Genomic DNA, 21,221 nt, shown 5'->3' on the forward strand with positions numbered 1-21,221 from the left:
ATCAAGAAATAAATTTTATTAAAATTTCCTCTGCACAAGTTTAGAACTTTGTTTGTTTTCTGTAAGATCCTTGATCTGTTTGAAGCAAAGCAGTTGAGCAGGGGAAGACTGACTGCTGTTTATATTATATTATTGCTTTCTCTAATGTAGCAAATACCTCAGCATACATTGGACCAATTTTGCTTTGTTCTGACTTATCATCCTCTTTTTCACTTTTTTTTTAGATTTATTAGTTTCACTCACACATGCCATAATCTCATTGTTAGTTAAGACTGAAAAACTACCACTCACTAGTCATTCATATGCATCTTTTTTTGTCACAATCTTCAAGTCCAGATATCAATTGAAACAAGTCCATAAATTTGTTGACTTTTTCATTCTGATCAGTTTCTTTTAGATCTGAAGAGAGCTTATCGTCTTTTGTTAATGATTTCCAAGCTGCAGCTAACACATAGTGGCAGTCCTTCTTTTAAACACAAGCTTTTTAAAAAATTCAGCAACCAGTTGCTTAACTTTCCCAGCAACATTTGGTGGCACTATCTGTTGTCATATTTTATTTAAAAACTTTTTTTAAATAAAATATATTTTATTTAAAAAAAGCTTTTTATATTTTTAACTATTATAAAATGGCAAAAAGCTTAATTTTGAGGATAGGGATAGCTTTTATAAAAGTTGTAAATGCTAATAACAAGTAAAATGGTCATTAAGTCCAACTCTACTGGAGTACACACAACCCCCTTTATCTCCCCAGCCCCTTGATCTTTAATCACCAAAGTTTAATAGCATCAATCCCCCTAATAAAGAAACCTCCCTACAAAATTTCAGAAGTTTTTGACAAAAAACACAGTAGTTATTAAGCTTTAAAGAGGGTGAACAAAATTTGCCCCATATACACACTAGCATCCATACACACACAAAAACTCGCAACCTTTTTCTTTTTGCATTTCTTGACATTTCAAGATATCCTGAGTCCAAAACTGTCTTGAGAAGGTCATTTTTTGACTGATTGCCATACTTTCCCTCTGTTATATATAACAGCCGAGAAAGTAAAAGGCAACACTGTAAAAGTAAAATATTTAACATTTTCTGCTAAGAGTAAAAAGTGTAGTTTGTTTCCTGTATAGTACACATCCTCTTTAGTTTCTTGTTGATGCCTTGATCCATTGGTTGAACTAATGCTGTGGCAGGTAAATCAGCTCAAAGTTATTACAATTGCATTTATTATATCAGCTGATGGAAGATGTGGTGCATTGTCAAGCAACTGCAACATTGCCTTGTTTTCCTTAGAGTTCATGATGCCTTTTAATGCTTGGTATAAAGTCTTTAGTGTATATAGTATACCCTAATACCATTCACAAAAAAGACCAGAGTTTATCCATGCATTTTTTTTTGTGCCTTGTAAACAGTAAGTACATAGACAACAATTTTGAAATAATAAGGTTTTTTTTAGACTTTCCAATTAACAATAATAGTAATAGTAATGCATGAGTACCACTGGAATGTGTTTAAGCCAATGCAATGATTCATTTTTTTTTCTAAAACCAAGAGCTGCAGATTCCCATCATAAAACAAGTGACTTTTAGGATGGCACCTTCCAGTTTCTTTGTTTCATACACATTGTAGACATTATCTTTGACTATCCCTTGTTTTTTCATGAATTTTATGAATTTTTTATTGAATTAATTGACACCATGTTGTTGCAGGATGATAACTCTCTTTCATCAAGAAATCCTGACCACTGCTGTCTTTGAAATCAGGAGAGCCCCAAAAGACTATTCATATGTTGCACCTTTTCATGTAATAAAAAAATCAAAAATTAATTTCTCATTGTTTCTCCTTTTGAAGAACTGCAAATAAAGTGATCGGTCATATGTTGTATCATTTGCATCTTTTCATAATTTTTCTTAGGCCTATCATCAGCATCAAGTTAGGCACAAATTATAAGATGGCTTGTCAGTTGGCTTTTATATTTGATATTTCACCTTTCCTATCTTATAGTTTCTGGCAAAAGAAACTCCATTTTTTCCTTTGTGTGAACAGTGAATAATCTCTAGTTTCGATTCTATGAGCATTTTTACACTTATTTTTAGATGTTGATACCAACTCATGCAAAAAACCTCTGAAAACCAACTATCACAATGTCCAAAAACAGTACACTAAAAGCAGTACTAAAGGGTGTAAAAGGTTTTCTGCAAAAGTCTCTCTGGCTATAAACAATCTGACCTTTTATATTCCATACTTTGTTTTGTGTGTTCGCACTTCTGATTTCTTCTAAGAAACTCTAAGGACAAGACGACTTTCTTTGGTTACTTTTTATGAATATAGTGACATAGAGTGCCTTGTTACCATGGCCTGAGGCATTCAGTCAGGAACTCTCTGAGTGGAAAAAAAAGACAGCTTGTTTGGATAAATTGAGACATTTGATGGGATAAGATACCTAAGGCCACATTCATTTATTCATTGTTTTGATTTCCTGCAGTGGTTTTATATAATAAGAACACCCATAAAACAGACAATACATACTTGTATTTTAAAGATTCTTTGCTAATTTGTTAACATACATTGTTAAATAGCACTAATTTTCAACATGGCAGTCTCTGTGTGAAATGTGTTCAGCTTTTTGTGTAAGGTTTTATATTAAAACATTATGGGTTTTTCTAATATCAAGGACAAAATTTGAAGCATACAGGGAAACTAAATGCAGGGAAAGACCTCATAATCCAAGTTTGTGGAAGGATAATGAAATAATGTGGCAAAAAAATTACAGAAACCTTGTGCACCTCATGCAGGAATTAAGCCAGTAAAAGCTGTAATAACATGAAAACAGTGTATCTTTCTTGTTCATAATTAAATGCAACAATGGATAAAGTTTCATAGTTTATGGAAAATGGAACCTAACTGAAAATAATTTGTTGGATATATAATAAATTTATTAAAATATAATTAAAATATGTTTTAAATACATGTACCTCAGAAGACAACAATACATTCTGTATCAATAGATTCTTTATTCCTCCTAACATAAACAATTTACAAATTTTTACCAATTTTTGAAAATTTTTTCACCTAGGCACTTTTTCCATCAATTCTTAAACTGAAAAGCATTTCTTATGGTAAAAAGTTTTATTTTTAAGTTTTACTTCTTTAAACATCAATTTCTCAATGAATTTCACCTAATAAAGCTTAATTTTTTTAATAAAATTTTTCATTTTTTATTTAAATATATTTTCTTCTTTGATCTGTTACGGGCAGAAGCAGGGAAAATATATTTAAATACAAAATAAAAGATTTTACAACACAAGTGAAAGTTTTGAGAGATGAAATTCATTTATAAATTAATGTCTAGAGAATAAAACTTAAAAATATGATTGTTTTATTTTAACAACTACAGTATTTTAATGTTTTTACAGTCATTTAGATATATATTTAATTAAAATAAAAATTTATGATAAATAATGATCAATTTTTAAAATAATTTATTAGGGATCTACTCCACAAGCACAGGCTTTAGCAAGAACTGTTTCATCAAAATTATATGACTTAAAATCAAAAGTGCAAAATGCATTGGTTAACAAGGTAACAAAGCTGTTTTTGAAGTAATATTTTATATTATAATTGAATGACTTAATTAATATATTTTATTGTTTATTTTAGGTTGTGGAAGATTTTATAGATATTGGTACACCATTAAAACAGTTTACTGAAGCTGTATTAGCTGTTGAAGGTAGATAACACAATTAATACATATATATGTCGTTTGAGAAAAATATTTTTAATTTTTTTGTTGTAACACGAAAGAATAAAATAATACAAAATAATTACAGGAACTCCAAACAGAGAAGAAACTTTTCAAGAGAAAGCTCGAGCATTAGCTGAATATTCACAGAAACTGGCCAGAACTGCTCGTAGTGTTGCATCTGGAAGTACAGCAAACAAAAAAGTTGCCGAAGCTTTATTGGCATCTACTCATCAGGTTTGATCTTTAAATATTTTATACAAAATAAAGCAGTTGATTCTTAAATTTCATAAATAAAATTAAAACCTTTAAATAATCCAGCAAATCGTTTTTTAATATCTTAAAAACGCTTTCAAACACTTTAAGCGATCATCCTCAGTTATCATTTTGAATCGAACGAAGAATTCGAAATTACGTAAAACAAAATTCAAAAAGCAGTTACATAAGCTCTGTACCCATCAATTAAACTACCTCCCTGCTTTTGCGCTCTCAGAGACTTTTTGTTAGCAAAAATTAGCAATTCGATGAAATACCACATGCAGATCTTGGAGTTGGCAGATTTAATTTGCCACACATCTTTCTTCCAATTTGAAGATAAAACTTACTTGCAGGCACGGGGCATACTGATGGGTAGCCCCATATCAGCTATACTCTGCGAATTAGTGTTGCGTAAACTCGAAAACGATATACTCCCCTCATTCCAGGAAGACATATTGGCTTACGCAAGATATGTGGATGATATCTTTATTTTATGGAAGGATAATCGCAGGGTTAACCAATTTATAGATCTGATCAACGACAACCCATATGGATTAACCCTGGAACTAGAGCAGGAAAGTGGAAACAATGTTAATTTTTTGGATTTATCTATAACTTGCAAAGACGGGGAAATCAGAACAGACATATACTGGAAACCCACTTATCTTCCTATCGTCATTCCTTCGCAGACCCTGAGTATATAAAAATCGCCGTTTTTCGTTCATGGATAATGAGGGCACACACGCATTGCACCAGCATCTGCGACACGTACAAAGAATTGGATTATATACGAAACGTAGCGATACAGCAGGGATACCGTAGAGAAAGAATAGATGCTCTCATTGTGAATTGTCGGAAGCGCCACCCCTCTCAGGGAGGGAATAAGCATAAAGAAAGAGTCATGCTTAATTACATACCGTTCCTCAAAGGAATGGTTAAAAAAATTACCAGAGATAAGAACATACAGATAGTTTACAAACGTAATCCCACCGTATACAGGCTCTTAAGGAACGATAAAGGCAGTTACGAATGCAACACGATGGCAGGGATATACTCATTACCGTTAAAAGACCATAGATTTAATTCTAATTTGGTATACATAGGAGCAACCATGAGAAACTTAAAGAAAAGAATAGCTGAACATAAGCACTCGGTAAATAAAAACAGACTCTACGGTGCTTGCTGCCTTTGCCAAGCAACAGAATATCGAGGTCTTTTGGGATCGGGCGTCGATCATTAAAGCTACAAGATCCAGGCAGGCCATAAAACATCTGGAAAAACTAGAAATTCACAAGGCGCAGTTGCACACAAACTGTATTAATCATAGGGATGCTGACGGATTGTCATCAGCATGGATATCCTTTTATGATGAGTTGACGTAGTTTACGTAAGCGGGAAGAATAATTAAGATAATTTTTACTGAATGTTTTTATTTTATTTTATTTTATTTCTTTGTTTCGATTTAATTAACTTGTATAATTTTTGCAATTATTTAAACTTGGTAAATGTTAACGTACATTTATGTAACCACTTTTTGAATTTTGTTTTACGTAATTTCGAATTCTTCATTCGATTCAAAATGATAACTGAGGATGATTGCTTAAAGCGTTCGAAAGCGTTTTTAAGATATTAAAAAACGATTTGCTGGATTATTTAAAGGTTTTGATTTTATTTATCTTAAATTTCAGACATTGTTGTTAATTGTAATGGTTTTTACATTACAAAATGTTACTGCCTTAAAAATGTTTATTAAGAAACAAAATAGTTTTTCCTGTAGTTGTTATAAATTTGGATAAATAATAAAGATAAATGAAAAAAAAAAAAAAAACAAGTTAAGTTTTTTGAAATTTTTGAAAATCAACCAAAGACTTGAATTTTTAGATAAACTGATAAATAAAATTTAACAAAATAAGAGATTGGAATGGAAACAATATTACTTTATATATTTTTGTAGGCATAATTTACATTAAAATAAAAACCAAAACTGAATTATATTTTAAAAAACATATTATTTTAATATTAGAAATAGGTTTACAGGTGTTACCTACTTGCAAACAGGTTAGGTTCCAGATGTTGTGAAGTTTAGTTTCCATTATAATAGAGAGACACTTTTTGCATTACCTCTACCGTAGATTTACTATTGTGTTTTGAACACATTTTTGAAGCAATAATTGTAAAAGTTTATAAAAATTTCAAACAATAGTTTATAAACATTGATATTCTAATGTTACAAACTTCAATGTCACCTCACAAGTAGCAATGACACATCAGAATTCATGTAAAAATGAAAAATGAGCTATGCAATAAAAAAAATCAACATTAAGTATTTATTAAAAATTTATTATTTATTACTGTCCAAAGACTGACTTCAATGCTACCCCATGAGAACTTCAGAACTTTGCACAGAATTTTTAAATTTTAAACATACAATCAAATTGTTCATAAATTGAACATTCGTAAGTAAGGGAGCTTCTGTATTTCATATTTAAATATGTATTTATATACATAATTTGGCTTAAGAATGTTCTTAATATTAAAATAATTTTTTAGTGCAGAAAATACAATTAAATATTAAAATAATTGCTTTAATTTAAGAATATTAAGAATTATTTTCTTTTATAATTTGAATTAAATCAATATAATCAAGCTCCTTAATGATTTAAAATTTTATTATTACTAAAATTAAGAAAAATTAACAATTATTTGAAAAATTAGAACAGTATCTTAACATGGAAATGCAAAAATCATTGATATCAATTTCAATAAAATTCAAAAAACAATAAAATATGTAAAAATATTTGTTGTATATGTCAACAAATTCACTTTGTATGAATAAAGACATTATTTGATATTCTTTTAAATATTACATGCTGAAATAGTTTCTTCTGTACACTTATAGAAAAATAATCGTTACATTAAAAATAAAAATATTCTTTTTTGATGTGGTAAATATATCAAAGAATATAACAAATATTTTTATATATTTTGCTATTTTTTTTTAGTTTTATTGTCATATTTAATATTAATTTGACTGCATCATCACAAGAACACAGTAATAAACATTCAGCAAGTATTGTTAAAAGGAACATTAGTTGATATGTTTATGTTTTTATTTTTTTGATAAAATGAAGTCATCAAAATAAACAACAGTTATTTTTATAAATTTTGTTATTGTTTTGAATATGATTGAAATTGATATAATAAATTGGTGTTTAAATTATAAACTATATTGAACATAAACATAATTGGCATTAAGATGGTCTGCCATGTGTATCAGTTCAGATATTTTGTTGACCATTCAAATTGGCCATAAAATTACAATTAAATGCTAACATTTAAAACATAACAGATATAATTCTTTAATATACTGATATTGAATTATATTTTAAAATAAATGTTTCCATTCCAATCAAATTCATATTTAAATTATCTTTAAAAAATATTTCAGGCTAAAATAATTTACATTATTACATATTTTACAATAGTTTAATACAAGTTTTGCAGATTTACATTTAGTTTATTGAATAAAGATATTGATATTCTTTAAAAGTGATTTTATCTCATTATCCTAATATCTTAAGATAATTGGTTCTTCCAAACAGTACCTATGTTACAAAATATCATTTGTATAAATAAATTAATAAATTTTATTTTGCCAATTTCATTTTAGTTGGAAAGTCTTACACCACAGCTTGTAAGTGCAGGCCGAATTAGAATGTCTTATCCTGAAAATAAGGTAATATATTTATTTGTATTCGTAAAAATGACTTATGCTGTTTGTAATCAATTTATAAACAATTTATTTATAATATTTAATATTACAGGCTGCTGATGAACATTTTGAAAATTTAAGAAAGCAGTATTCTGAGACAATGCAAAAGATGCGCCAATTGGCAGATGAAGCTACAGACACCGTTAGCTTTATAAAAGCAACAGGTAACAAAATAAAATTTTATAAATTTTTAGTTTTGATTGTTTGATATAAGTTTATATTTTTATTTGCTAATTACAAATTATATTTTTAATTTTAGAGGATTGTATTAAACAACATACTAATTCATGTGAAGATGCCATTGTTCATCATGTCCCACAACAGATGGTAGATAACACTTCAAGTATTGCCCGTTTAGCAAATAGAGTTTTAATGGTTGCTAAACAAGAATCAGATAATTCAGAAGATCCGCATTTTGTTTCGAAAGTTAATATAGCTGCTGATCAACTTCAATCAAGTAATTTAATATTATGTTCATTGTATAATTCATTTTCAAATACAAAAATTTATTATTATTTGTTTTGTTTCAGGTGTGACACCAATGGTGCAAGATGCAAAATCTGTTACATTGGACATGAATAATCAAATGGCCATATCACGTTGGAGAGATTCAAATAAGGCGGTAAATTATAAATTTTTTAATTAAATATTTATTTTTAAGAGATTTTATATAACAAAAAAGAAATAAAATATAATTTTCAATAGTTAATAACAGCTGTAGGTCAAGTAAGACAGGCTGTAACTGTGACACCAGAGGAACCACCTATACCTCCTCCACCAGATATGAGTTCTCTTAATCTAGATGGTAACTTAATGTATATTATAAATTCTAATAAAACAATAATATATTAAATTATTATAAAAGTGAAAGCTATTTAATTATTTTTGCATTTAGTTGCTCCTCCACGTCCGCCTTTACCTAATACTGAGGACTTAGCTCCTCCAAGACCACCTCTGCCAGAAACAGATGATGAATTTGAAGCTCACTTTCCTTCTCCTCTTCCAAATCAACCCATCATGGTCTGATATTTGTTTTTACAAATATAAGCATTTCTTTTCAATAACTTATTGAAATGTAAACCATTTAAACAAAAATTGTTTTACAGTTAGCAGCACACGGTCTTCATCAGGAAGTCAAACAATGGTCTAGTAAAGATAATGAAATAATTGCAGCTGCCAAAAAGATGGCATTACTGATGGCTAAACTTAGTCAACTAGTCAGGTAATACATTTTTATAAAATACATATTATCTAAAATTATTAATAATTTCTGACATATGAATAATGATTAATCTATATATTAGAGGAGAAGGAGGATCCAAGAAAGATCTCATTGCTTGTGCTAAATCCATTGCCGAAGCTTCAGAAGAAGTAACTCGTTTGGCAAAAGAACTTGCACGCATGTGCACTGATAAACGAATGAGAACTGTAAGTGTAACATTTAAAAATTTTTTAACTAAAGTTCAGAACATTATGTAATTTATATTAATTTTTAATTGCTTTCTAAAAAGGAATAATTATTAGAGGTAGGTATGTGAATATGAAAGAGTTTAAATCTCGTTTATTTGAATGAAATTTCAGTAGTTTACTGTTTATATTTTAATAAGTATATTTTTTCATTTAATAATAATGACAAATTTTTCAGAATATTCTCCAAGTATGTGAAAGAATTCCTACTATTGGAACTCAACTACGCATCTTATCCACAGTGAAAGCAACAATGCTAGGAGCTCAAGGTAAAGTTGTATCACATTTGTAAAGTTTTATCTTTAAAATTAAAAGAAAGACAATGAAAAAGAAAAAAAGGTGTTGGCAGTTACTATTAATGTAATTATATATTAATGGCACATTTTTATTCCAGCACCTATAATTACTCCAGATGGGAGCCAAATTATTTGTGGTAATTAAAGTTTTAAATCTCTGCATTATGAAGTGCATTGTGCATCTGTTCATATGCATGATTTGCTTTTCATTGATAGTAGGATGAGAAATAGTTTTTATTTCAATTTAATTTCATAAAAGATGGTTATGTATTGGCATTAAATCAACTAAAATAGGATACTTGGCTAATTCTTTCTTTTTGATGAAATTTCAAATTTGAACACATTATCATTCTTAGCTGTATGATAAATTATTTTCATATTTGCAATATCTTGTTAGTGAGGTTAAATACACCCAATTCCATTTTTATGGATTTTTTTTACGTGATTTTGATTTAACACAGTTTGGAAAAATAATTATCTTTTAACATGATTTGTTTTGATCTAATACATTTCAATAAATTTGCATTTTTAAAAATCTTCATTTGGTGTTAATCCTAAGAAAAATATTTACTTTCTTTTCTAGAAATTTTCTCTTTTTTAAAGAGAAAACATTTAGAACTTGCTTTTAAGTTGTTATACATGTTCAAGTAAATTAAGAAATGGCTGTTTTTTAGGAATTATTTAAACTTATGTAGTGACAATCAATCTTTCACCCCATTTAATTTAATTTGAAGTTTAACAAATTGTTTGTATGATTGCAATTCTGATTTCTTTCAATACAGAATAGCTTTTGTATAGTGTTTAGCCAAGACTGTTGAGAGAGTTTGAGCCCAGGATTGAGCTGGCTCCTTTTGTCTCTTAGTGGGTTCCCTTTAACCATTTATTTTTTGAACAAATAAAATACATAGAATGTTTTTTTTAATAAAAAGCAGTCTTATTTCAATAAAATAAAGCAGAAAATTTTATTTTCTGCTTTATTTTATTTAAAAACTATATTTTAAAATAATGTTAATTTTACTGTGTATACTGATAGGAACAAGCCTATAAGTTTTCTCTGGGCCAAAGGAAAATCCCAGCTCTCATCCTTTTGATATTTGCTGTATTTTAATGTTTAATGAAAAATAAGACAAAAATAAAAATAAAATACGTCTAATAATATAAATTTATTAAAGTTTGCTGATAAGTAAGTTACAATTGTCCCTCCTCTGATTTATTAACTAAAATTGAAATATTTTATTTAAAAACATTATTATATTGATTCATTCCAGGTCTGAAAAGCTAGAAAAATAATACAATAAATGAATCTTACATTTTTGTATGTGGAGAGTATTTTTTCCACACACATTTTTTGGGAATGTATCTGCTATGTAAAAACAGAATTGGGTGTACATTGTTTGCAAATGTGAAAATTATTGTAATAGTTTATTATATAAAATACTATCCATATGTTTATTTTAAATGAAAAACTACATGACTATATTTTAATAAATATAATAACTTTATTATGGTAAATATTATCATGTTATTTGGATGAATATTGTTATAGCAAATTATGCTGTCATGAAATATCAAAATTTTTCATCACAGCCATTATATACCATTAATAACCATTATATGGTTATTTTTAATACAGTATTTTAAGAGATTTTCCTTATTCTTTTCAATATAAATAAATGATTACTTTTAAATATCTGAAAGAAAATCTAGATTCTTAATTTTTGTTCATGGAAAATCATTTACACTTCAAATTATCATAAATCAATACACTTCTCAGTTCTTTGTAGAAAGAGCCAAGTATCTATTTAAATTTGGTGAAATGTATCTAAATATTCTGCATGTTGCATGCAAATGAAATTATATAATAAATGAAAATACATTAATTTTGTTGTGTGTTTTATAGAACATGATAAATTATCATATTTTCTTGTGTACCTTTACGCAATCTTTTTCCTAAAATTGGAATTTTCTAAAAAATTTGAATATTTTATGTAATTTTCGCATCATTCTGTGTTATAAATATAACACACAAAATATGCAAAATTCAAATTTTAGAAATTGCAAATCTCAAAGATAAAACATTCTTGAGTATTTAAGCACCATAGTAAATACACAAAACAGAATGCTTATCTCTAGAAACTAAAATTTATTTATTTAGAGAAAGCTTTCTGTTTTTTCAGCTTTGAACTGGATTTTTTTCCAAATATTCTTCAAAAGATCTGTTCTGTTCAATTCAATTCAAACAGATTCAGGAAGGTATGAGTTTAAATTTAAAATTTTTAAATATTGGAATCTTATACAAATATGAATATCCATTAACCTAATTTTTGATTTGGAATTAAGTTTCTAAACTGTTTGATCTGATCTTTTTAAGAACAAACTGGATTTTCTTCCAAATGTACAGCTGAAGCTATTCCATAAAAGAATAAAAACATTTCTCTAAATAAATAAATTTTTATTTTTGAAATAAGCATTTTGTTTTATGTATCAAAGATAAATTTAATAAATTTTCAATTTTGATTTTTGTTATAGAATATATCCTTTCCTGAATATATATTCCCACTTAGACTATACTTATTTTTTTTTTATATAATAAAATTTAATTTAAAGTTATCCATTTTTATTAATTGCTATTAACAGTAGACAATATGTCTATCTGTAGTCAAACTCCTTGAATCATTAAAATTGAACTATTTAAGTCAATTAATCTGGAAATTTTTGAAACAACCATGTAATAACTCATAAATTTACTTCAGAAACATAATTTACCATTCATAAATTCATTGAGCTAAACACCTAATATTGATACTATCAGAATAATTCTACATACATGCATACATACATACATACAAGAAAGATATCGGCCGTACACGAGATGTTTAACCAGCAGTAAAGAGGGTGAGGGAAAGGGGAGGGGAAGGAGGGAGAGGAGATAGACAGTAGAGAAAGGTAGGATTCCTCTGAATGGTGTACATATGGCTACAGTACCCATTATGTTTGATGTTGGTGTGCAGTTTTTAGGCTACAAGGCCAAAGTCCCCCGAAGGGTCTGAAAGAAAACCTAAGTGTAGTGAACACCAATAATTGAGTGCTGCCACGAATAGTACATCTACAATCACATCAAGAAGCAAATCTTCATTCTTTGGCAAGACAGCTGGGACCATGACACCACTGGTAGGCTCACCTACACTTTAATCCCAGGTTTACACTATTGCGATTCTTCACCACTTTTATCCTAGTTACACTCTCACTCAGCTACTTACAAAACACAACAACTGTAAGGAATACTTGCATAGATTTAACCTTGGGGACAATCCACAATGTGATTGTGATATTCAGGAGGACCAAACACTACTTCACTTAGTTTTTCACTGCAATAGGTACAATCACATTAGGGATGGTTTAACGAGAGCTGCTATTCTTGAAGGGTACAACTGGCCTTGCAATCCACACCAACTCATTCACAGGCGTACAATGTTCCATCATCTATTCACATTAGTATCCCTTAGTGGGGCTCTTGAGAGCGCTCACTCTGGGACATGGATGGCAATTAGCTTTCCTTTGCTTTGTTTCAACTCTCAGTTTATAGCTGCCTTTCAACTTTCTATTTCAATTCTTATTTTCTGTTTTCATTTTCAGTCTAAATTTGGTTAGTCCTAGTTGTAAGTTAGATTAGGGACTCGTAGCTTGGTTTCTGGTTAGGTTAAATTAGATTAGGGTTTGTTAGCTTTAGTCGTCTGGTTAGGTTCGTCCTAGGTTATTGTAGGTTAGTTTAGTTAGTGAGTAAGTTAACTTTTGTTTTTTTTAAATAAATACATTAAAAAAAATAAAAAAAAATAAAAAAAAATTAAAAAAACATTATTTTTTGGAGGTCTTGCTCTTTTGTCTCTGTTTGTCCATTCGTCTTGTCTGGTTTGTCATTGTGTTTGTTTGCTTTTTGCGCCGACTGTCTAGCTGTTAAATAGTATTAAGATTCTCAATCGCATTCAGTTTTATTAGTATTAAGTAGATATAAGTCTTCCTACAGCCACTTGGCACTAACTTCTACACTTAGCCAGTACAAGATAGGAATGTAACTGAAAGTACTAGTGACTGAAGACTTTGCAGCTTGTTTGGCAAGATGGTCAGTGGTCTCATTGCCAAGAAACCCCGCATGACCTGGGACTCATTGGAAATCTATTCTAATGTTAATATAATAAATATAATATAAATACAACTTTTAACAAAGATGAAACTTTGCTTCAGTCTTTCTTTCTGTTGTTTTACACTATCCGCAGTTCATAAAATCACAAAACTCGTGAAGACAACTTTTCCTTTTAGACTACTGCCTCCATAGTAAAAAAAAATGTAAAGTATGATAAAAGCATCATCTGGTGTCCTAGCCACAATCACAATAATAAATTTTAAATAAAATAAAAATTGTTAGACAACAATATTAGAATATTTAAGTGTTTGAGAATGTGGTGTATGAAATGGACGAGTTTTAAGTGGCTATCAGACTTTGCAATCCTGTGTAAAGCTACCCTACTGTCAGAATAAATGCAATAGTATAAGTAGTGTCTTTTGTCCTTCCTACACCTAATGTGAATTAAGCTCATATAAATAGCTAAAGTTTTTGCTGCCTGTGCTATTGAGCAGTGTGTACCTAGACAGAAGCAAGCATTGTGAAGCTTGTCGCCTAAGTCAGAGTAAACTACAAAAGCGGTACCCACACTGTTACCCATCTTGGAACCATCAGTGTGAATCCTAAACATGGGATGATCACTTGGATCTTCGAAGTAAATGTCAGGGGCAAGCTGATGGGAGGGGTGGTAATTGTAAGTCAGGAGGGTATTTTTGTCGATGCTGAATGTTTTGATATCATCGATCAAGGTCAAACTGGAGGGAATCTTACCTACTCTATTCATTTTGTCGACATCTGAGTCACTGTAATCTCCCCATGGTAAAGTGATGAGATTTTACTGCCAAATAATGCATTTACCTTCTAAGTCAATAGGGGTCAATCCTGAAATTACCAAAAGGGCATTAGCAGGTGCAGTCCTATAAGCCTTACAAATGTGGAGAGCTGCATTCCTTTGAACAGATAGCAGTTTTTTACAGTTATGGACTTTGGCGGCCACGTGGCCCTAGACCTGTACGGCATAGAGGAGTGCTGGCTGAATTGCACCCCTGTAAATAAGCTTAATAGCATTAGGACCAAGGTCACATGTGTTCCTAGCAATACTAATGAGGGCGTTGGCCATCTTTTTAGCTTTGTTCATGATGTATTTGATATGGATGTGAAGTTAAGTCTCTCATCATGAATAACACATAAATATTTAATTTCCATTGTTTGCTTTATTCTGTGAGTACCTATTCGAAGGGTAAGCTTCCTGACGAGTGGCGTGTTCCTACCTACTACCATGCTTTCACATTTATCTGTGTTAATGGGTTGCCTATATTTAATACTCTACTGGTGAATGTTATTGAGAATGTCTTTGCATATGTCCTGTAAGTGTTCACTGTTCCTGTGTGAAGCTAGGATAATTGTGTCGTCCACATAGTCCTGTAAGCGGCAGCCAGGAGGCAGGGTGTCATTTAAGTGCAGAATAGAGTTATAAGCTATGTTCCAGAGACCAGGACCAGACTTGGATCCCTGAGGAGAGCCTCAAGTGATGGGTATGACTATGTTATTTTGTGTTGTATAAACACCTGCACCCCTGTCGCTAAGATAGGACAATTTTGGAAAGATTTTGAAGGCAATAATGAGCATGTAATGTGTGCAGGATAAAAGGCCACCAGGCGAACACGCCTGGTGGCCTTTTAGAAAGTGCCTCTAAAGTCAATAATGATAATTGCGGTATGCTGATTGTTTTGTTTAGCCTGGTGGATGTAGTTAAGACCTGATGGATGGCATCTACTGTACTTTTGGTTTTAGAGAAGCCGAACTGATTCTGATGCAGGGCTCTATGCTTGCATAAATACCATGTGATCCTATTAATCATTAGACCGTCTAACACTTCCCAGAGTTGGGAGAAGGCAGATCGGCCTGTATTTTTTGTAAATGTTAGTGGGTTTGGGAATCAATATGATACTAGCCTTTTTTCACTTAGTAGGAAAAAGGCCAGTGTTCAAGCAGATATTGAAGAGAATTACAAATGCTGTAGGATTGGCCTGAAACACATATTTTATCATCCTAGTGGTTATGCCCTCAAGACCTGCGGCTTTGTTATCGGTGAGCGAACAGATGGCATTCGAAACCTCGATGTAGGTGAAGTTATGGTCATTGTCTGTATTAGGTGGAGTTATTGTAGAACTCTGGATGACTGCTTGTGTATTGTGTGTGGTTGCAGCTTTCCGTCTTATATATATATATATAAGACGGAAAATAGCAAAAAAAAAGATATATATATATTTTTTTTGGCTATTTTCTGCAGTGGGGAAAAAGGATTGGCAACCTGTCGAGTTGTACAGGAGGGGTATTTAAGACGACGTCGACTGGCTATGGGGCTTTTCTCCCTTCCTATTCAGGACATCGGTGAATTGTACGGAGCAAGATTTAAATTTTTTTTTCGAGGACAGTTTTCATTTACGTGAGGTACAGCACAAATCGGAATCAAGATCCATCGATCATTTTTTTCGGAACTTTGCCTTTGGATCTCACATCTTATTTTGTGCCGTTCAAGTGATGTGTGTCGCTGAATATCTATATGGAAATGTTGTCATACATTGTGAAAGATTCTTTTCTACTGTGGTTTCTTTGTCCTGCAATGAATTTGGTTATGGCGTGTGAACTATCTGTGACTGTAGTTTTGTAACAGTGAGAACTTTTAGTGCATGTAGAATTGTATCTTGTGGACCTAGATATAATCGTACAAATACATATATTTTGTTATATATATAAACTTGTTGTTAAATTGCCTCTTTGTGTCTCTTCCCCACATGGTAATTCACATACACCTACAATTAGTGAGAATATTAAGTCTTGCGATTTTCCACAATTGTCATCCTGCTGTGGGTCATCCGAACAGTAAAGTCTGATGAAAATGTGCATGATAGTTTCTTCCGTGTTATTGGTGTAGCAATCATCAGAGAGCTGGATAGTGGAGGAGGTTTTGAGTTGGTGTTTTTCCTTACAAGCTAAGTAGTATGGTTCAGATCAGGGGTTGCGACCACAAGTGTTGGTACAGAAAGCCTTCCAAGTGTTAGTCCTTGTTTTATTTATAAGCATTGTAAGCTTTTGTAAACATTGTGTTCATGTCTGTACTGGTCTCTAAGTGTGACTTTAATGTCCGGATCCTATTCATTCTATATACAACAAGCAATTATTTATTATGACATCATCATAATGCCAGGCTGCAATTTTTAATAATATTTTAAATTTATTTAATTTAAAATATATGCTCTCCACCTCAAATTACTAGTGGCTTGCCCCTGTACATNTAAAAAATTATACTTCAGAAGTTAATTTAGTATCAAAAACGTAAAATATTTGAGTAGCCCAAGACATAGCCAAAGATTGCAGCGCCACAGTACTAGCGAAAATTTAAATTTGCCAACAGGAATTCTTTCGGATATCCGACTTTCGGATAAACGACGCTCTACTGTATTTACTACCATTTTGCACAACATACCTCTGCGAGAGCGGATTTTCGGCCATGACAAATATGAAAACTAAACATCGTCACGGACTTTCAACTCGAAGATGACTCGAGACTGAAGCTGACCAAAAAGCAATCAGATTTTACAAAGTTGTGCAAAATTGTCACATTAAAATTAAATAACCTTATGTTATTTTCATAATTATTAGAATTGTATTTTAAAGGTAATAAATGTACAAAAAACTTATTGTTTTTATCACTCACTGTCTACCCACAGCTTCGCCCGCATTATATCGAATTTTCTCGTGGGTGTTTTCTAGATATTTTCTCGCAGTAAAATGTAGCCAATGTCCATCTCCAACGTGTAAGCTATCTCTGTGCCAAATTTTATTAAAACCTGTTCAGCGGTTTAGACGTGAAAAGGTAACAGACAGACAGAATTACCTTCGAATTTATAATATTAATATGAATTTCTGCTATAAGGGGTACGCGAGTTTGAGCTCTTTCTTGAAGTGGTAAGCAGGAAAAACTAATTGGGAACCACTGACTTACAGAATTCTGATAAAGTTTTTTTTCGGTTTACCAAGATGTCTGCGCTCGTTGAACTTAATCGATCATTAAAATACTTTTGAAATCTTTTTAAATGTCATTATTTTTCTTCAAGAAACATTGTCAAAAGAGTATGTTTTCATCTTTTATATTTAAATAACTCGTTTAAGGGTGCGATTATGCAGACGCGAGCGAGCGAATTTTCCAAGCGAGCGAGAATATGTGGCGAGAAGAGGCGAGAAGCGATAAATATCAAAACCTGTCAGATATTTGCGAGAACCAGAAATTCGCTTTCGTTAGCGTTATTTCTCGCTTCTCCTTTGTGCATGGTTTTCCTTTGCGAAAACTAAATCGCTCGCAATTTCTCTCTCGCTCTAAATTCGCGTCTGCATAGTCGCACCCTAAGAGTGCGATTATAGTCTGTATAGATGATATAACTGTATAGTGCGATATAACTGTATAGATGAGATGTTTTGTCACTGCTGTAAAGTTTTAAAAATTTTTTTCAATATAAAAGTTATTAAGAATTGATACAGAGTTTTTATAATTTAAAAATATATGTTGTCTGTCGATAGAATTATAGCCAATATTCTTATTTGAACAACTTTATATAGTTGAACCTGTTTATATGAGAAAGAAAAGTGAATTTGATATAAACTTGTTTCGAGATGTAGAAGTTCCTACTCTGTAAGCACTGTATTTGCTAATGTATAATAATAATAAAATACCGTACCTTCAATCAAACCAATTACGGTTTGGTTGAAGGTACGATATTTTATTATTATTATACATTAGCAAATACAGTGCACACCTGCGTTCGTAAGTAAATTTTCGACATATCTGAATGGAAAGAGTTTGTCAATTGTTTCTAGTGGCTCCACTTCAATTTATGCTATCAAGACTTAGTGTTGAGCTGTGAGTTGAACTTCAGTTCGTAATTTGAGATAAAGAGGTTGTGGGAGAAAATTGTGAGAATATATTGAATTTAGGACGAAAGTGCAGAGGAAAAATGTACAATTAGAGGTAAACATGTTTGAAATAGACAGGTTGAACTGCATACATTCAAATTAAATACGTTAAAACCTGTCCAAAACGAAAACCTGTTAAAGCCGAAGAATACCGTCTGATTTCGATTTTCACGGGTTTTATAGTACAGTACATAGATTTTACAGAAATACGTAACCTTTTAAGGATTATATTTTTTTAATCGTCAATATTTTGATCGTAATTCAAATGACGTCACATAAGCAACCCATGACAATCATTTCTTTTGTATGAGAGAACCTTACCTTCTACGATCATGTCATTTTCCAACCTCAGTATATAGGGCCTGTGCAGAGTGTGTTAAAAATGCGTTCCATCTGACACAACCGGTATTATATTGTATCAGAAAAAGATTGTCGTCATAGTGCTGTAGTGTTTATTTATCTTAATCGTCTGAATTCACACGGAATATAAGAGAAAGTGAAGATCATAAAGCTATCAGAGTGGAGGACGAGCGGAAAAATAGATTCGAGTTAAAACCGACAATTTCCACTTAAAGAGACCGTATCCGAGGAAAACATCTTATATTGTTTGACAGGAAGCTGTAGACAGCTTCGATTTAACGCAGTTGGTCTTTGCGAGGTTTTACTGTACGTAGAAACGACATTAGAAAGAAGCAGGTGACAACTTCAAATTACACAGAGCGTATTGAACCTATTTATTATGTTTGTTTTATTTTATTACGTTATGGCAACGCAACACTTGGGCGATCTACCTAGGGGGATGCCTTCCGGGATGTCTTTTTAAGGGTAACTGGTCGCTATTCGAGTGTTACAGACGTGGAGAAAACCCGGAAAACTGCACGTGGCAAGCCCTCCTGGCCAGGCTGCAAATCCACGACAGAACTCCCAGTGTTAAGGAACGGAACCGCTTGGCTGCTATTTATTATAACATTTAAGGAAATCAAAGATTGTGGTTCGATAATCTTCAAGTTGTGGTAAGACCACAGCAGCTTTGCTCTTGACTGACGGGCCCTCCAATGGCCAAGCGGTTCCATTCCTTGAACACTGGTAGTTCGATCAGGGGTTCGCGCATGGCCTAGGACGGGCTGGAGAAATTGAATTTTCCGGATTTTCTCCACGTCTATAACTCCTGAACAAGAGCCAGTTAACCTTAAAAAACCTCTCAGAAGCCATTCCTCCTAGGCAGATCGCCCAAGTGTTGTATTGCCGTAACTTAACTAAATAAACATGACTGATGGTAGTGGAAAATAAAGTGGAAGTGTTATGTCGAGGTTTAAGTCTACTGTAAGAGAAAACTCTATCCATAAAATGTTTTCTTACGGTATATTGTGTTTCCATTCCTCAAAATTCCCTTAAGAAAACGCACGAAAATATTCGAATAATCTACATAACACTTATAATCGAGATGGATTGATAATGATAGTAATAATAAGCGCAGAACCCAAACGGTTAGGAGTTGAAATTTTGCACACACTAAGAAGGGATTTTTCGAAATTCCTCCCCGTGGTCAGAGAGAGTTAAGGATTATCCCAAAGAACTCAGCTTCTACTGTACTTTTTTGATGCTTTTTTTTGCATTTATGCGGGAAATCGAACGTATTTTTAGACCCTTCTAAAATTTCTCAACGATATTTAATGTTCCATTGTATATAAAGTTGACACGGGTAGCGCATGCGCATAAGTTCGCTTTATTCGAACTCTTCGACTTAATGTTCGATTTTATGTTTGAATTTATATTTATGAATGATTCGGGAATATCCAGCTTATTTTTCGAATTTATTAATCTTGAAGAACTCAGAAAGAGTTACGGAAACGTTTATTTATCACTTAGTGGTACTAATCATCGGTTAGTGGTTGCAGTGAGTCTTATTTATCGTTATCCCGGTGTGGTATGCAGATATATAAAAATTCTGTAATTAGTGTCGGAAAAGGGGGACCTAATTCTTGCACTCGGTGAAAACGGGTAAAATCGGCTATAATCTAATAATCTTAATCTGAACAACGCTGGGCTCATTTGCTAGTATTAAATAAAGTGACTTACGTGCAATACGCCTTCGTTTAAAATGGCTTTCTTCCATAGTAATTTGTTTTTAGTTGGCTAATGTCGACTTCCAAATATTTCATTTCAGTTTTATTTCCTTTACTAAAATACGGTGTTTCTGTCTTTCTCTTTTCCTCTAATATTCTGCAATTTCTCAGCTTTTTCTTCCGTTATTTCTTCTAAAACTAGAAAAATAATTTCGTTATTTTTCTTGGAAACTGCCGGCGATACGAAAATGGCGTCTGGATTCCGGCCAACAACAATGGCGTTTGTATTGTCTATTCGGCAACAATTACCGATAAAACTGGAATCTAATTGTTGTCGTCGGTGACGTCACGTTATTTTTAAAATTTTATAAGGTCTTCTGTCATATAAATTTCGTGAAATTTCGTGAAAAATTTACTCGAATATCAAGGAAATTATTGAAAACTAGTTGCAAGGACCCGCTTCGCTGGGCAAAAAGTAACGATAGTGAAGATTAAGATAATTACATTATAGCTAATCTTACCCGTTTTCACA

The 21,221-nt window shown here is 31.7% G+C and overlaps 2 protein-coding genes across 2 annotated transcripts in view; one reads left to right on the forward strand and one right to left on the reverse strand.

The window, feature by feature from the left end:
- Positions 1-3,483: 3,483 nt before the first annotated feature.
- The window catches only part of LOC111626049 (vinculin-like), a gene marked incomplete at its 5' end in the record, with an annotated part of 41,820 nt that continues 24,082 nt past the window's right edge, over positions 3,484-21,221 (forward strand). The window contains 13 exons of the mRNA XM_023369327.1: positions 3,484-3,576; positions 3,655-3,724; positions 3,825-3,973; positions 7,665-7,730; positions 7,819-7,930; positions 8,026-8,223; positions 8,297-8,388; positions 8,472-8,571; positions 8,662-8,786; positions 8,873-8,988; positions 9,071-9,194; positions 9,412-9,502; positions 9,628-9,666. Of these exons, the coding sequence (XP_023225095.1) occupies positions 3,484-3,576; positions 3,655-3,724; positions 3,825-3,973; positions 7,665-7,730; positions 7,819-7,930; positions 8,026-8,223; positions 8,297-8,388; positions 8,472-8,571; positions 8,662-8,786; positions 8,873-8,988; positions 9,071-9,194; positions 9,412-9,502; positions 9,628-9,666 (1,375 nt within the window). The remainder of the gene's footprint in view (positions 3,577-3,654; positions 3,725-3,824; positions 3,974-7,664; positions 7,731-7,818; positions 7,931-8,025; positions 8,224-8,296; positions 8,389-8,471; positions 8,572-8,661; positions 8,787-8,872; positions 8,989-9,070; positions 9,195-9,411; positions 9,503-9,627; positions 9,667-21,221) is intronic.
- Positions 3,730-21,221, reverse strand: part of LOC111626038 — a 34,952-nt gene continuing 17,460 nt past the window's right edge. The window contains exon 9 of the mRNA XM_023369313.1: positions 3,730-3,917. The gene's annotated coding sequence lies outside the window, so the exon portion shown is untranslated. The remainder of the gene's footprint in view (positions 3,918-21,221) is intronic.

The sequence above is a fragment of the Centruroides sculpturatus genome, unplaced genomic scaffold (assembly GCF_000671375.1).
Source record: "Centruroides sculpturatus isolate CEXI.00-Female unplaced genomic scaffold, Cexi_2.0 scaffold496, whole genome shotgun sequence".
NCBI lineage: Eukaryota > Metazoa > Arthropoda > Arachnida > Scorpiones > Buthidae > Centruroides > Centruroides sculpturatus.